Genomic DNA, 17,599 nt, shown 5'->3' with positions numbered 1-17,599 from the left:
GAGCGCGATCCAAGCTGGACCCTCCAGGGCTGACAGAAAGAGACAGTGCAGACATATGTGTGTGATGAGTGTGGGTGCACATTGTGTGTTTTTGCCTGCCTGAATGTACCATGTATGTGTGTATGTGGAGTGGGGGGTGATGTGTTGTGTTCTTTTGTTTCTGGATGGTGTGTGTATCAGTCTCTCTGTTCAAGCAAGCTCAGCACTGAAGACCTGTGCAGGTGGTCCTCGAGTTACATATGAGACTTACAATCACCCAGACTTCCCATTGACCTTATTATATTAGTTTCAATTTTCGATGTTGCCTTGTAACACCTAGCAATGACTGCTCCATCTGCTGTACGATAATATCGAAAGACCGCGTTGCCATCGAGCACTATATCTGTTACCATTTGGGTCTCAATCAGTGTTGGGTATCTAGTAGCAACTTGAATTTTTTTAATTTTTTGTTTGTGCTTTGCGTCAAGCAATTTTTTATTTACAATAGCTAGCAAGCAAAAATGTGAGTGTACTGGTGGTAACGGAAAGAAGAACTGAAAGACAGTGAATTAAGAAATTAAAAGTGGAAATAATAGTTCAACATGAAAATGTACCCATAATAGCTGAATTGATGTTATTATTGTATATTAATATTGATTTAATATGAATAATCTGTGAAATTAGTAAAAAAATATTAAAAAGAAGCTGTATTATATAATGTAGCACCTGTAAATATTAATCGTTTATGTAGCTTTACGGTTTATATGATATAGCATTGAGGGGATTTTTGACTAATTGTATATGAGGGAAGTGAGGGGATTTTCGGTTAATGGGGTTGTCGGAATGGAACCTCATCGCAAGTGGAGGCCCATCTGTACTGTGCCCGGTGCCATGTGTACTGATGCCTCAAGAAAGCAGTTGTTGGGGTGACCAGAAGAAGGTAGCAATGGCCGGGTGGTCCAGCCAGAGACCCAGGAGCCCACACTTTCACCCTAACCCTAGATTGTTTAGGCCTCTTCCATTACCTGGTACAGGAGGATGAGGTGGAGTAAACCGAGGCCTGGTTCATCACTCTTCCTGGGGATGGGGCCTTGGGAAACCTATAGCCTTCTGCTAGAAGGGAGGTTAGCCTGGTGCTTAAGAGGCTCTGCTGTCGGTATGAAATAGGAAGGTCCACTGCTTTGCATACAGACAAACCTAGTTGTCTCCCAGGCCTCCCTGTTGGGCGAGATTCTTTTGTGAGCACAACTGACTGGTGATTTATCGGCATGCAGTCGTGATGCCTCTGCTGCTAGGGTAGCTCATCTAACTCCCCAGTTCACCTGTCTCAGTGAAGCCTTTTCAGGCACCATCCTGGCAACTCACAACTTGACTGGCTCTTCGGGGTTGTACACTTATGCTTCTAGAGACACTAGAGGCAATTAGAGATGTAAGAATCTCAGAGAATCACAATTAGATGACAAGGGATAATGAATCTGAAAAGATAATGAGATGTGATGAGTCAGTTAGAAGAGCTGAGAATCAATGAGAATCTCAGGGTCAGTTAAAGAAAAGAAAAAAAAAAAAAAGAGGCTGTGTCCCAAGCAGTTAGGAGGTAGAACCCGTTCTACTTCTTCTGGACTCATCTTGAGGGAAGCAAGTAGACTGTCTAGAGCAAGAACTGGGACATGTTTCTCAAGGTGTACATAGACTAAGACCCTTAGACTAAACGACTCAATGTCTGCTATATGCCACAACCACTCACAGGTACAGTTTGTGCTCTTGATGTGCTTTGTGTTGGTGCTTCTTCTGTGGTTCTCAATATCAATTGTCTATGTCTTGAATTCCTAAATTCCACTGTTAGTTCTCCTGAAGGTCCCATTTTTCTTATACAGGACACCTATCTGCATTACACTAAAGATAACCCTGAACAAAAAAATTGAACAACAAACCTATAAACAATTTCCTGGAAATTATAGATCACTTGCAACAGTCAGAGAGATGCTAATTTCCAGGAGACGTTCAGAACTTCTGAGAAACTTGGGATGTCTGGTCTTAAGCCACAACCCACTTGGGTGATCCACTAGTAATCAGCTAGTGACTTTTGACCATTACAAGACAGAATTAGATTTGTTACTGGTGAAATGTTTCAGCAAGTGCTGTATTGATCAATGGGTAAAATTAGTGGCACAAATTCAATTAGTCTTGGTGTTCCAAGATAGATCTTGTTGCCTCATTGTATAACCTCACAGCAACATCTCAGTGAGAAATAGATTGAGCATTTTGAGAACAATAGCTCCTGTTCCGTATAATAGACCTTTGGAGAATTAAAATGGGGACCTTGGGTCGGAATGCTGAGAGTTAATCAATATTTTGATCGGTAGTGCTGCAGCCAAAGTTTTAGTGTGACTATGTTCTTACATCTGTGAGTGTTGCTGTAGGTCTCATGAGGAGAGTAGATGGCAGCTTTTCAAAATGCAGCCAAAGGGGGGTGTAGTGAGCTGGCCAGCAACTTCTCTATAGTCTACGTGGGAAATTGTGAGAGAACTCGGTCAAGTCTGAGGCCAGGAAGGAACTGTACACCCACAGCTTGGACCTTGTTCTTCACATGCCAGCATGGTTGTTGAGTTGTATAGTTTACATACTCAACAGGTATTGTCCACAGCTGCTTATAATGACAAAATGAGGCATCTCTGAATACATCATTGTTACATCATAGCTCAAGGGTCATGAGTGCTAATGTTGCCCCAGCTGTCAGTTGGCTAGTGATGGATTGGCATACCGTCCACAGTATACCTCGGCTTACAGCCTATGCTTCTTATATCAACTTCATCCTCTTTGGAGAAGTAGCTGCGTGAAAACTGACAGATGGAGGACTTAATGCAGATCATAGGTTTCACTGTTGCTGAAACAGCTTTTCTTTTGTCATCATGTATAGGAAAGAGTTGAACGCTAAGGGTGATGTGTACTTTTTCAAGCTGTTTATGTGATGTGTGAATTGTAATCCAATTTTTGTTTCTGCCTTAGGGATTCTTTGGACCTCACAACGACCTGATAAAGCGGTACGGCAGAGTGTGTGGGTAAGTGAAGATCAACAGCAACTGCGCTGACATGCACATGCAAGCTCGGAATTACACACCTGTCTTGTTTCCTGCTCTGCCTCTAAGCATTTTGGATAGCTGATCTTGCAAAATTCCATCAGTACTTGAAAGCTTATGATGTCTTTTCTCTTTAGTATATCATTTTGGATGGCGCTGTGTGCAAGATAGACCTCCCCATGAAGTTGTTAAATAAATACAGTGCTACTAAAGACATATTAGGTTATACAGGTTGTCCTCAAGTTACAACACATGAGACTTACGACAGCCATCGCATTAACCTTATTATATTATTTTCGAGTCTCGATGTTTGATCGTAACTTCTAATGATGACCGCTTCATCTGGTGTACGATAACATTGATTGGCCACGCTGCCCCAAGTCACAGCATTTGTTATTCTTTATGTGTCAGTGTTTTGGTGTCTAGCAGTGATTTGTTTACAGAACTTTTTAATTTCCCTTCATTTACTAGCAAGTTGAAAAAATGAGTGTTCTGGTGGTACTGAAAATAAAAAGCAAGAGACTGTATTTTCAAATGAAAGTGAAAATAATATTGCAGAATACAGTAAAAGGGGATTTTTGACTTACGACATAATCGATGTACGATGGAGTCGTCAGAACGGAACTCTGTTGCAAGCCGAGAGTTTGCTGTGTATAATGTTGGGGTCACCTCATCCATCAGGGGGATATTGGGTCAGAAGAGATGTGGTGCAGTCATGGCGCACAGCAGGTGATCATGGCTAGGCTGCTGCTTAACATCTGGTTCCTTGGCCGGACCTTGTTCTTGTACTCTTGGGAAAAATGAAGAAAGTGTTCAGGGTTTTGAAGCACATCCTGTCTGTTATCAAGAATGATGATACTTCTTCACTGTTATTGATTACATAAGTGAATGCACAAAGTGTTTCTATGAGCAAATAGTGACTGTAATAAAATACCCGTCGATGGTCTGAGCTACAGTCTTTTGCGAGCTTAAATCGGTGAATGTAGACATATCCTAGAAGAGCCACAGCACAGCAAGACGCGCTCCTCTAAATGGAAGCATCACTAAAAGGCCTGCTGGTCTCTAGTGGTCCCCAGTTCAGCTGAGAGCTGGTTCTCATTACCGCAGTGACTGATCTGTATTCACTTTGCTGATCTAGCCAAGGTAGCATAGATGGGGGATGAAGGCCTTGTGGTTTATCCAGCTTCTCCTGATATCTGGGTGCGCTCAGGAGAAGCTTTCGTTCGTTCGTTCGTTCATTCTTTCCTTTTCATATACCACAGATCAAAGGAACGAGCTACTGTTTTCACTGTGTAAATGGATTGATGATGGGGCTGCGAAAATTGCCTTTGCCACGGCTGCCTTTTGTGCCAGGACTGAGAAAAGATGCTCGGTCGGAAAGCACGGATATACGCCAAGGGACATTAGTAGAGCCTTCACTTAGAGTAATCCAGCCACTCGATACTTAGAGGAAATAAAAAGGCTCAGAAATATATTGCCACACGCCATTGACTCTGTCATTTCACAGAACGCGATTATCCACTGTACTGGTTTGAGGCACTGCAGGGCTGTTGGAGGGAAGCCTTCAGAAGTCTGTATTCCAGCAAATGTGCTGAAAGTGGAGCAGCTCGAGAAAACGGCCTCGCTGAACTGCACTTATACGTTTGTCGTTTTTCAGTCTGAATTAAAATGAACCAATGAAGTCTTTCGGTTATATAGTTTTATTGGCAGAGAAGCTTGTTGGAGTTACTTAATTTTTCACTTTTGGTTTACATTTCATCTACTCTTCATTACTCTGTGAGTTACTTTTAATTATGATTTGCTTGCTCTTTGTTATATTATTCACTGTATGATGTTCAGTTATTTTTTTTTATTTTTGCTCCATTATGTCTAAGTTGATGCCTTCTCTTTCCTTTGTCTGCTGTGGAAATTTCTGGAATACTAAGCACCTCTGTGTAGGAGGACTTGGTTTGACTGTTGTGTAATTTTTCCTCAAACAGAAAAGGAACCGTAGGGGTATATATGCACGGTAGGGGCTGCACAACTTCATATTTTTTTTTAAAGTCGATAGTTATGTGATGAAAGTCAAGTCGAGTCGACGTCGTGTAGTCGCTGATGACGTCATGAATAACATGAATAAAAACAAATGAGAAGGGAATGCTTTCCAACAACCGACAATCTGTATTCTCAAACTGAATGCATATGTGGACAACAGATAGCTCATACATACATATATATAGTTATAAAACGGGATATCGTAGCTGGGTTCAAAAAAATGCAAAATGGAAAAACAAATAATGAAATAACTATGTTTCAAAACCATTTTTTGCTCAAAGTGTAAAATATTTAAAATATGCCTCATTTATAGTTTCTTCCCCGCTTGTTTTTTGACTTTGAGTTATTTCGTTTTGTGGTATTCTTTAACAACCCACATGTAAACGAACTGAAACCGCGCATAATCCATCAGTGGCATCATTGCACATGCTGGCTTCGCTCTAAGTTATTGACCATAAGTTAATATGTATCACTAGGTGCTTTTCAAAAACAGCAAGAGAGTGTCCTCCTCTTACAGTGTTGTGCCATGCACAAAGTCTTCGGACACTCATTGTAGAATAGCCCCGTGCAGCACCATGTTGTACTAGATTGTCTGCGATTTCTGAATATGTTGCTCTAGTTTGTATCATATTATTCATGCGCAAATGGCTCCAGGCTGGACATTTTTTCCGAAAAAAAGACCGCCAATGAAGCTCACTTTTACGTTCGGGTTAGGCTGCTTGTTAGATGTTTACGTTTATTTACTTAGCAGACACTTTTCTCCAAAGGGACTTCCAATGAAGTCTATGTAGTGTTATCAGCCCACACACCTTTTCCACCAAGGTGACTTACATTGCTAGATACACTACTTACACTGGGTCACTCATCCATACATACTTCAGTGAACACACTCTCTCTGTGACACTCACACACTATGGGTGAACCTGAACAGCATGTCCTTGGAGTGTGGGAGGAAACCCACGCAGACACGGGGAGAACATGCAAAGTCCACACAACATATGGATCAATACAGATGGATCATAATGGTAATCGATACAGTATGGATCGTGACGGATCGAACCCACGTTCTCTCACACCACCCAGGCACTGTGAGACCATAACGTTACTTGCTGTGCCGCCTGCCCTTAGATTGGAAATGCTGCGCACTTTAGGGCATTCATCATATTTTGGTATTGTGAGATTTTGATTTCTACACTTCGTATGATTAAACAAAAAAAAGAAAATTAACAAGTCCTTGTTTTCTTTTTGTATGTATGCTCAGAAACAATAAAAGCCATTTTTCTAATTTTTCTGCTAGTTAGTTCATAATTTGTTTTTAATTTTTAGAACAGAAGACGAATGAAGGCATCATAATTCACATTTTGTTTTTCAATTTAGAATAAAAAAAACGAATGAACTCAACGTACATTTTTTTTTTTGGATCGCTCCTCTGCTAGTTAGGAGGTGCCTTTTCAGATGAGTGCGCATTGCACTTGTGCTTTTGTTGTACTTCAGGACGGACTTGCATATTTTGCAAGTGACAATAGCACAGGCTAACCTTCGTGAAGTATTTCCACACACTTGATGAACCGCTCCAAGTTTGCTGCAATGACCCACCAGGCTCCTCACCTGCTGTCTTTTCGGAGGCGTCCATGTTCTTAGTGTCATAATCACGTGATCAGCGACTACATTTACATTTATTCATTTAGCAGACGCTTTTGTCAAGGCGACATACATCTCAGCAAAAGTACAATTTATGCATTGCATTAAGAGAAGGAGACATAGCTGCAGACATGAAAGTCTCAAGCAAACCTAGGCTAGTTCGTTAAGTCGATGTCAAGCTTAAAGCGTCATTGCAGAGCAGTAAGGTCGACAAATCGACTAGTCGACTCGTCTGTGCAACCCCTAATGTATGGTGGAGAACCACTGGCTGGACAGCTGTTGGAAACGGGGTAATATCTGGGGTGACTCTGCAAAAGTGTAATAAACGCTTCTGAAGCTTTTTTGCCTTATCATTAAAACTCCAAAGAACCAGAAATTGTCTGAAAAGATCGGTTCTGACAAGCTAAAGCACAACAGAGACTGTCTGTGTCCAGCAGACCATGATCATGTCAATCCGGTGAATTTTAGTGATCAACCCAGCCCTTGTGAGCAGTCAGCTGTTTAATGGTTAATAATGGATTTGGAACCATGGTGTTGCATCTTCATTACTAGTATTATTATCATTTTATTGCTTATACAAAGCAACTAGCAAGTTTAATCAATTTTTAGGACCCAAAGTACCTTGCTCAGGGGCACTTTTGCTGTGGGGTTGATCTGGCATCCTTCAGTTGTCTATCTCTAACCACCTATTCCACCGACTGCTTAACGATATAAGCTGAATCTCTGAGAAATTTCTTGAAGCGGTTCAGTAAATATTCAGCTGAGCAGCTAAGTGAAGTCCTGCATTTCCGTAGTTGGAAAAGCCGAAGAAGGAGATGGACCCTTTGACAGTCGCACAAACCCCCCACGTTGACACAGACCCCCTCAAAGAGTCCGTCTTCCAGTCTTTGTGTTTGTCCATTAACATTGTGGAAACTGTGGCGGTCACATGACTACCTGCCCCCCCCCCCCCCAAGCGTGTCGCTTATTCTCATGTTGATAAATGTCGTTCTCAAACAAAAGAGAATTGCCCCCCAAAGCAGCAAATAAGAATGTACTTTGCACATGTTTTGTACAGTTCGCACCCTGTTTTTAAAGGACAAGTTGGTCCTGGAGTTGACCCATTTAAATACCTTTGGCTGTAAATTGCTAGGTACTGTACCTACCAGGGTAAATTGCAGGTTTGGGTCAATCCCATTTGAGTGCGCTGTCTCAGGCTGACGACAGCTTTGGTGTTTGTAGCAGGATAGGAATGAAGGTAATGGCTGTTGGGAAATCAGCGGTGTCAGGGTAGATGAGATAAACAGCTCTCTGAACACCATCCCTGCTGGAGAGTTGGAAGTGGGCTGTCAGGAGGTGGAGCCGTGGCATAGGGTGGGGATGAACTTGATGGTTAGCTTCTCACTGAGGTTTTGACCTAAGGGGGCCATGCCTAATAAAACCCTAAGTTTGTGTGGAAATCTGCTCTCTTTGGTCTTTGTCCTGCCAATGTAACCACCTTCACCTCACGGTTGAGCACATCCTTCATAAGGAGGTGTCCGCTTTGTTGCCTAGCGATGCAGGCCGAGGATGCCGACTAAAGGTACTGTTAAAGGATTCAAAATGTTTTCAATTTCAGTTCTTCAGTCCCTCTTGGAGTAATAGTTAAGAAGTCCTGGACAGCGAGGTTGTATGTACTTTCGCTACTGGACCGTTCTGCTGGCCCAAGAACGAGACTTTGAGACTTCATTTCCTTCTGATTGAAGTCTTCTCCATACTCTGAACTCCTGAAGTTGTCATAAAGGTCGCAGTGGTCCATGGCCTTACCCGGAAGTGAACAGCATGAGGTAGGGTCCACCCTGGGTGGGAAACCAGCCCATCGCAGTAAAGTGGGAAAATAAATATATAAATTAAACAGATAAAGTAAATTGACTGTTTCAGGAACTGTAAGTAATAAAGACACAAAGAACCTTTGATGCATTAAACAGTAATGGCTTTTCTCCTCACAGTATGAGATTTGAATATGAGGTATTTCCTTAACTAGGAGCTGTTTCAAAAACCCTGGATCGACCGAAAAAAGCTGCCTTCACACTCCTCGGAACAATGGTCCCTGTTATCACCATGAAACCTTTCAAATTCAGTTACCAGAGTTTAATAAAATAGCCAAATTACCATAGTTTCCCATTTTTCATGTTAGGTTGGCTTTCTCGGGCAGCAGAGGAAAAAGGGCTCAAGGAATTCTGGGAAACAGCAGGGCAGGTACCAAGAGATGAAGGTCTCCACGTGTGCTGACTTTGTCCATCTTTAACATACAACACACACACACCTCTGCCTCCCCTACACACATGTAAGCTGGGGATCTCCAGAGTGTGTTGCTTAGCAGTACGTCTGCTCTCATGGCCACAAAAAGAAGATCTTGTTCGTTTTCTCTCTCTCTCTCTCTCTCTCTCTCTCTCTCTCGTTCATGTTCCCCTCCAGCAACAGTCTCTAGATTTTTCAACCTGTCCTCCTCACCAATTTTTTTTTCCCCTCCCTCCACAGTTATTATTTCGGCCGGAGGCCTGTTGTGGTGATAGCCGACCCTGACATGCTCAAGCAGATCATGGTGAAAGACTTTGCCAACTTCCCCAACAGAATGGTGAGTGGGGGCGGTTGAAGTACAGCTGAGAACAGAGCAGGGATGTGGGTCGTGTGTTCGCATCTGTGACCGCACAACGAGTGTGTTTTAGTGTGCTTGTAAGGAGAATGTAAGGACTAAATCAACAAGTAGCTTACATAACACCCAGGCTTTTATAACTGCATTGTTACCTGGAAGTTTGGAACTGATTTTATGATTCTTCTGCTACTTTAGCGAGTTTCTTTATGCGGGGACATGGGGACGTGGTGGTGCAGCGAGTTTGGCCAGGTCCCGCTCGGTGGCGGGTCTGGTGTTCGAGTCCTGCTTGGGGTGCCTTGCGATGGACTGGCGTCCCGTCCTGGGTGTGTCCCCTCCAGCCTTGCGCCCTGTGTTGCTGGGTTAAGCTCCGGCTCACCACGACCCCATTTGGGACAGGTGGTTTCAGACAGTGTGTGTGTGTGTGTGTGTTTCTCTATGTTGGTTCATTTTGAACACAGATCCATCCATGGATCATTTTTATTACATTTTCTTAAAATTAATTTTCGCTATATCAAAAGTACTTTGAGCTGGTAAATTTGTATGAAAGGTGCTATGTAAATGGACAACATACTAATAATAATAATATTAATAATAATAATTAGAACCTTCAGAGTTTTCAGAAATGTTAGAACAACAGTTTGGTTCACCTGCGTTGAGTCGGCAACACATTTTTAGGACATCGACCAACGGGCAGCCAACCCACCGCTGTTCTAGCACACTTCCGCCTCAAATACAGACCCCACAGCGAATACGCCGTTTAGAAGACGGCTGGACTTAAAAGGGGCATTGAAAACCTTCACACGACTTACGAAACAACTGCTGCTCAGAGTGAAGGAGATCATGCGGACGCACTGGCTGATGACCGGTGAGAGAATACAGCTCTGGACAGTGCAGCAGCCGGCAACAAGAAAGGTCAGGAGGGGCCGACTGTGTGAATACCAGCACGTTACATCACGGGTTTGGTGGTCAGTACAAAATCAATACTGGTTTTCTTGATGTGGGCTGGACTTGATGCTCCCGTGTCTGATGTGAGGTCCCAGAGGCAGTCATTAGCACCAAACCTGCTCTCACAAAGCTCTCTACTCAGATCAGGGGCATCGCAGTGCTGTCTGTCCTGGCCATATGGACCAAGGGATGGAAAGCATCTCCCACCTCTGAGTGAGGTGCCGCTCTTTCTTTGTCTCCTACATGCAGGACTACTGGGACAAACTCTTTGTCTGCTCAGACAGGTTTAGAAAGGATCAAGAAGACCAGGCTTTTACAGGCAGCCAATTAAATTTACTTGGCCCCATGTGAACAACAGTAGGTCCTCATCTCTCCAACCAAATGGACTCTATGCCCCGAAACGATAAACGGTTTTTCTCGTAATTACACCCTACTGCAAATTACCTGTTTCTGTACTACACTGTACTACCATAAATGAAAGTATCTGTACTGCCATGAGGATGTATATTGGATGTTATGACTCATCACATTTCAATTTTAACACTAAGATGTATTCAGGTACCAGACACATCCATGCTTTAAAAAAAAAACATTTGACGTAAGTATTAATGATCAGCCCACCGTATTTTTTATCCCCCGAACACAACTCGTTGAGGGGCGGAACATAAAACCTTCTGAAGACTCTCTGTGGCTCAGGGGAAATACAAGAGTCAGGACAACTGGGTGTTTTTTCAATAAAGGTGACTGGGCCTACATGTCAGGGTGGCACGGTTGCTACCGTGGTAAATAGGTGTAGGTGTTGGCGTGTATGAGTGATATTCCATATATGGTAACAGTAATGCCTTTTACCAGGGTCGTCTTTGCATCGAACCAGACATGTAATAGAGAACCAGAAGGTCTCCGCTAACAGAAAACAGTAATTTGGAAGAATGTGAATTCATGACAGTCCAGATTCATCTGTGTCCATCACTTTTCTGAAAGACACGTCTTCCGTTTTATTCCTGCAAACTGCCCACAAGTAAAATTGGGTGGGGCTGTGTCTGTCGGAAGGGTGTTTGATGACTCTGAGGAGGCGAAAGTGCTCTGTTAGCACATCTTTGCCTGGCGCCTCTTGTCTGATCCGACAGCAGAAGATTATGACGATGATGATGATGATGATGATGATGACGATGACAGTGATGGTGTGACCTGCCCACGAGAGCAGGTTGATGCTGAGACGAGCGGAAGAGAGCTTCGTTGCCGCATCTGCGCTCCCCTGGGCAGGTCCGCGTGCTCAGATGTGCAGACCAGCATGGTGTCTCGGTCCAGGGCTGCCAGCTCCTCGGTCCGTGCCCTACATCAGCCCACTTTCCTGGCCCGCTTTCCCGTCTTTGCTCCAGAACCGGCGGGGAAAGTGGATTCCATCCAGCATTCAAACAATGCATGTGCTCCAGGGTTTTTCCACGCTTCGCTTTGTGTGTCAGCTGCTTTAAAACAGTTCTAGGCTTTTCAATATTCCATCTCTGGTGTTCGTGGAAAGCTTGTTCGTCGTGGTGCTTGCCCTAAATTGATTACTCGCTATTCGGGGCTGTTGAATCCTCCTGCCATGCTGTTAATTTCAGTGCAAACTGTGTAGGAAAGCACTTTTTTATCCGTCTCCTGAAGGCGAGGTTACCGCGGTTCCTCGGTGGAAACAAACCGCGGTCCCCGCTGAAGATGCATCCCAGGTGTACTTGGGGGTTAAACTCAAACTGGGATTTTTTTCTTTTTTTCTCTTCAGCATCCATTGTCAGACATTATTTTTACTCATTACCTATCTGCAATGTAGGGCTGGTTTTATAATTAAGCAAAGGAGGAATCAAATTTGCTACTAAAATGAAACAAGGTACAATTGGAAGCACTGCTGTGATAAGGAGACAATTTGGTGTAGCAGGTGATTGCGGGAATAGTTTTTCACACATTCTTACATGTTGGATGGGAAACCTGTCTTTGTTATTTTGGTTTTCAGTTGACCTGTTAATCATTGTGGTGTGTAGATGTGTGTGATGCTGTTGTTTGCACGGTGGCGCTCATGCTGTTGGCTCTATTCTCTCCAAGACCATCAAGGCTGCCACCAAGCCGATAAGCGAAAGCCTGCTGTTGCTGAAGGATGAGCGATGGAAGAGAGTGAGGAGCATTCTCACACCATCCTTCAGCTCTGCCAAGATGCGAGAGGTAGGTACCTTCCACCCTAACTCCAACATGACCCAGTGCTTCATGGGATATCGTTTCCTGCTACGCCACCATCGTGCTCCACCGCTGCATCATTCTCCTTCCCTTCTCCTGTACTGTAGCCATTCATAATCATGACACTACCCTTCACCGCCACCCTCCACCATCCTACCACTGTCTACTACTGAGCCACCCTCCACCCCTGTAAGGTCCCCCGTCTCGACACCATATTCTCCAACCTACTAAATCCCGCAATGTGTAGAAAACACTCCAAATACAAAGGGCCACACTCGACCGCATCGTCATCCTACCATTAAAAGAAAACAACGATATTCATTCTCATTTGAGAAATAAAAATGTCAGAGGTTAAAAGTAAACATTAGAAGTAATCACGTTAAAACGTGGGACTTTAGAACCCCAAAACCCTGAAAGGTGTTTTTAAAAAACCAATAAAACTGATGAAAAACCCAACAGGGAAAAGTACTGATCATTAAATCTCACACTCAAATGTTACGCTGTCACGAAATATTTAAAAAACATAAACACTCAGAGTATAGACACACTTTTTTAAAAAAAATTAAATATCAAAAACCATTAACACTGAATAAAATCAACAATCAAACAATTTTCAAAGCAAAAGTCCCCCTCCTTCCCATCTGCCAGGTGGGACTCCTCCACATGTCCTGATGCCATGTTCAGTGAGTCTACGATCATCATTCCCAAAACCGAATCCATATTCGCTCCTGTGATCATTTATGTGCTTTAAAACCGTCAGCACGTCTCTTGTCGTCCTGAGCGAGAACGAGTTCCCAGTGTGACGTCTCACGTCCATCCAGTTGCTCGAGTGTTAAGCAGTCAGGGAGGTGAAGGTGCTGCGGAATTATACTCATAACCGGAGTGGAAAATGATAGTCTGTCACCACGACCCGTTCACAACCATCAATTTTAATTAGGGCCACATAACCCAGTGTGGGTGAGGTCCAATGACATGTTTTTCTCTGGGACCCTGTTTAAACCATGCTGGGCGTAATTACATTTAACATTTATTCATTGAGTTGACATTTTTCTCCATAGCAACTTGCACTGTTAAGCTACTTATGGTCATTTACCCATTCATACAGCTGGATAATTTTACTGGAGAAATGTTTAGGGTAAGTATCTTACTGAAGAGTACTACAGCTGGAAGTGGGATTCAGACCTGAAACCACTGGATCCAAAGGCAGCCGCTCCAACCGCTATGCTACCAGCTGCCCCTAATTAGAAAAAGACAGGGCTGCCTTGCGGTCAGCTGGACTGCTGTTGACCGTCGGAATGGCAAAGTTTATGCGTTAGCCTGATTTTTGAGATGCTGAGTAAGTGGTGTGATGCTAAGTGGGGCTTGTGTGTGAATTCCAGGCTGTGGGATTAAGGGGAAGAGGAAGAAGGCCTGGAATTTGCTCAGCGTGGTTAAGATTTGGAGGAACCGCAACTGTATTATAAGTTTAGGGCAGCCGGTGTGAGCCAATGCAAAACAACACATACGAAAAGGCCCAAATCGTAAAGGAAAAAAATCCTCCCTGTGGTTTCTGCCCCGCCCTAACCCTCTTCTCTCGGAATACCAGCACAAAATGCCACCCCGAGCAGCCCCGAATGCCTGTCGTATGGCCACGGTTAATTGGAAGCCAGACATTTCCTGTTGAGGAACAGCTAGGCCGTGAACGAACGAGAATGTTGAGCGGATCGGCCGGCTGTGGTCAGGATCCTCAACGGAGGTCTTCTTTAAATCACAGATAGGGATAGTTGTGGAGACGGGAAGTCACCTGTCTGTGTCGCCACGTTTATGCTCCACTGAGGGCACCATTCGCGTGCAGCGAGGGGCGACGTAACGAAGGGATCGCTTCACGTACCGCGCGTCTCTCCGTTCTCTACGAGCAGACAGTTGCAAGAAAAAGTTTGCGAATCCTTTTGGAATTGTCTGGATTTCTGCGTGAATAGTCCCTAAATGTGATCTGATCTTCATCTAAGTTATACTAATAAATCATAGTTATTTATTTTATTTACTCAATTAGCTTATGTGTTTTTCCTAAATGAGTTTGCAATAATTTATCCATTTATACAGCCCATTTATTGGTAGTTTTTGCTGGGGCTGTTCGGGGTAAGTACCTCGATCAAGGGTGCAACAGCAGGAGGTGGAATTTGCCCCTATAAATTCCACACTACCCACTCTGCCACCTAACAAACGGCACACAGCGCATTTTATACGTCCATGTGTTTACCGAACGAATCATTATCATTGATGGAAAAAATATTTTCACCTGTAAGACAATGATATCTTGAAAAGCGGGTAACTGGAGTCATATTACAATCAATGAGTCAGCTTTTCCAATCAATGAATCAGGTGTTCCGATCAGTTCAGGTGTGGTTTTGGCCTGTCTGTTTTAACCCTATCCCTAACCCCTAACCCTAACCCTAACCTCAACTCTAAGATGCAGCTCTGTGTATTAGAGCAGAGAAACCCCTCCCTAGGAGGTGGGACTGTTGGTACAGGTTGCAGGACCCCCCACCCTGCCTCCATCTTACCATGGAAAAAAACGAACAGCTTGCAGAGAGCAAGCGGGCCTCGAAATAATTAATGAGCACAGGAAGCAAACGAGACTTTCTGAAAACAGTTTGACGAATGCATCGGTGCGTCAAGTCACTGCGTCAACAGATGTTTTCTCCTTGTTTTGACTTTGCTAATCAGTTAAACACCAGGGGGTTCTTCACTGCGCATTTCACAAACTTCTCGCATTTCATTGCTAACTTTCATACGTGCCTTTGCTCGGTGAGGTTTTTAAATCAAAGAGAATTCGAACATCAGCGAAGACAAAGTTGTTCCGCTTTGTGAAGTACCGAACACGTAACGTTTTGCGAGGCGATCTTGTGGAAGACTCAAGGTTCGAGTTGCTTTAAAGCCATGAAGTGGTCTAGATGTTCAGCATTATTACGTTCTAACTATACGTGTTATTATGAGGTGTTTGACAGCTGGTGGTGTAGTGGTTACAGATGATGCCTTTGGATCCAGAGGTCACAGGTTTGAATCCCCCCCTCCAGCTGTAGTACCCTTGACCAAGGTACTTACCCTACATTGCTCTATTAAAAATGCCCAGCTGTGTAAATGGGTAAATAACTGTAGGTACCTTAATATTGTAAGTGGCTTCATTGAAAAGCGTCAGCTAAATGAGTAAATGTAACACCTCCGAGCGCAGAAATTCAGCCCCGTCTCGCACCGGCAGCCTGGCTTTGCTCTGTCCTCTTCGGCTGCGTCCTCCCATCTATTCCCATTAGTGCTGCTCGGCACTGCTGAGAGAGGGCACCCTGGTGCTGTCATCTCCCATCAGGCACCCTGCATCTCTTCATCTGTCCCGACCTTAGCTTGGGGTCGAGAACCAATGGTGGCGGAGTAGCCAGTTATAACTAACACATTACTGCAGGCGTATTTATGTACAGACAATAATGGGATGCTGGGCTAGAGGTGTAAGTATTGTGGATAATGTATGAAGTACAGTGACACTTGCAGCATCTCCGTATCTATGTTAGGGCTCATGTTGTATGTGAGATCCAACGTTCAACACTGGCTCCCGCCTCCATATTTACTTGTATCTTGCGCCTTCCTTTAAAACGACTTCCAGTATTGAGCTCCTTCAGTCATTTACCCATTTATACAGCTGGGTAATTTTACTGCTGCAATTTTGGGCATGTACCTTGCTCAAGGGTACTACAGCTGGCGGAGGGATTCAAACCTGTCACCTTTGGGTCCAAAGGCGGCGGTTTAAAAGCTTATAATACTTAAAATACTCAATAGTAGTGGTAGGATTCTTTCTTTTACCCCGATAGAAAATGGAGGGATTTAATTAATTATTGATCTGTACCTCATTGGAAGTCCAGGTGTGATCATTGATAATGACAATCGATGATGATCGTGCGATTGGCTTCCGTGGTCCATTGCGACTGTTTTCAGGGGCATCATGACTGTCATTGAATCGCTGAGCTGCGTGCTGTTGTTTTAGATGGTGCCACTGATCAACGCGGCTGTGGAGACGCTCATGGGGAACCTGAAGGTCTATGCGGAGTCGGGGCGGAGCTTCGACATCCACAGGTACGCCGCCCGCAGCTGACTGTAGGTACGGTACGTCTCTGAGGTAAGCCGGGTGCTCCGGTCCAGCGGAGCGGTGCCTGGTGCCTCGGAAGATGTCCGAATGGGAAGCTGAAGACTGTCTGCTGCTCTGCCCCCAGGCGGTCAGGAGAGTTGTCCATGTCACATGCTGCAGGACTCCGTTCTTAAGGAGGAGATTTATTTTGAGGCAGTGAAGGATCACGCTTGAGTCAAACTTCATCAGTGGTCCAAACCCAGTTTAAAGAGCGTGTGTTGTGTCTTGTCTCGGGGGAAACGCAGCGCTGAAATAACTGGGGTTTTGTACGAAGCTCGTGGTCATCGCGACCTGACCGTGGTTTGGCGACAACATCCCCGCCAAAGCAGTGCGGGTGAAAAGAGGGATGAGACAGCTGCTAGAACCCAGGATCGTGGCTGCGAATGATGGTCTCGGGCTCCTCATCAGGTGCTTCGGCTGCTTCACCATGGATGTGATTGCCAGCGTGGGCTTTGGCACGCAGATCGACTCCCAGAACAACCCCAGCGACCCCTTTGTGTACCACGCCCAGAAGTTTTTCTCCTTCACCTTCTTCCGGCCTCTCGTGATGCTGTTCGGTAAGTGGGCCTTGGGGAGTGGGGGTGCTCCTGGTGGTGACATCATTTTTTACACACCTGGCATTCCTATTTCCGGATAAATTGGCTAATTTATTTATGTAAAAGTCAGGTTTGAAAAGGTGGTGTTTGCGTGTTTCTAATGCCAGCGATGGATGGAAATAGCTAGTATTTAAGAGCTAATGAGTTAATTAATCTAATATGGATTCCAAGGGGAGTTACACGCAAGCATTTTTTTCCCCGTACATGGGGTCCAAACTTGGAAAGACAATTGGGAACAGACAGAATGTCTGTTCATAACTCAATTCGTTCGTAACCCCGAAATTACTTTCACCATGTCGCAATTAATGAAAGCCGATTAGCATAGGGCTGAATTATAACATTTATTACTCCGTAA

The 17,599-nt window shown here is 44.2% G+C and overlaps 1 protein-coding gene across 6 annotated transcripts in view; it reads left to right on the top strand.

Annotated features, from left to right (window-relative positions):
* Positions 1-17,599, top strand: part of tbxas1 (thromboxane A synthase 1 (platelet)) — a 38,386-nt gene that overhangs the window by 9,932 nt on the left and 10,855 nt on the right. For 5 of the 6 annotated variants that reach the window (XM_018754983.2, XM_018754982.2, XM_018754984.2 and 2 more), the window contains 5 exons: positions 2,986-3,038; positions 9,231-9,327; positions 12,367-12,483; positions 16,508-16,596; positions 17,057-17,205. In XM_018754983.2, coding sequence (XP_018610499.1) covers positions 2,986-3,038; positions 9,231-9,327; positions 12,367-12,483; positions 16,508-16,596; positions 17,057-17,205 — 505 coding nt within the window. Of the gene's footprint in view, positions 1-2,985; positions 3,039-8,481; positions 8,949-9,230; positions 9,328-12,366; positions 12,484-16,507; positions 16,597-17,056; positions 17,206-17,599 lie in introns of those variants that run through there. The other variant, XM_018754986.2, reaches the window with a different exon arrangement.

This window comes from Scleropages formosus, chromosome 5, assembly GCF_900964775.1.
Source record: "Scleropages formosus chromosome 5, fSclFor1.1, whole genome shotgun sequence".
NCBI classification, from domain to species: Eukaryota; Metazoa; Chordata; class Actinopteri; order Osteoglossiformes; family Osteoglossidae; genus Scleropages; species Scleropages formosus.
Note: the sequence above shows the minus strand (reverse complement) of the source record. Positions and strands in the feature narration are given on the sequence as shown.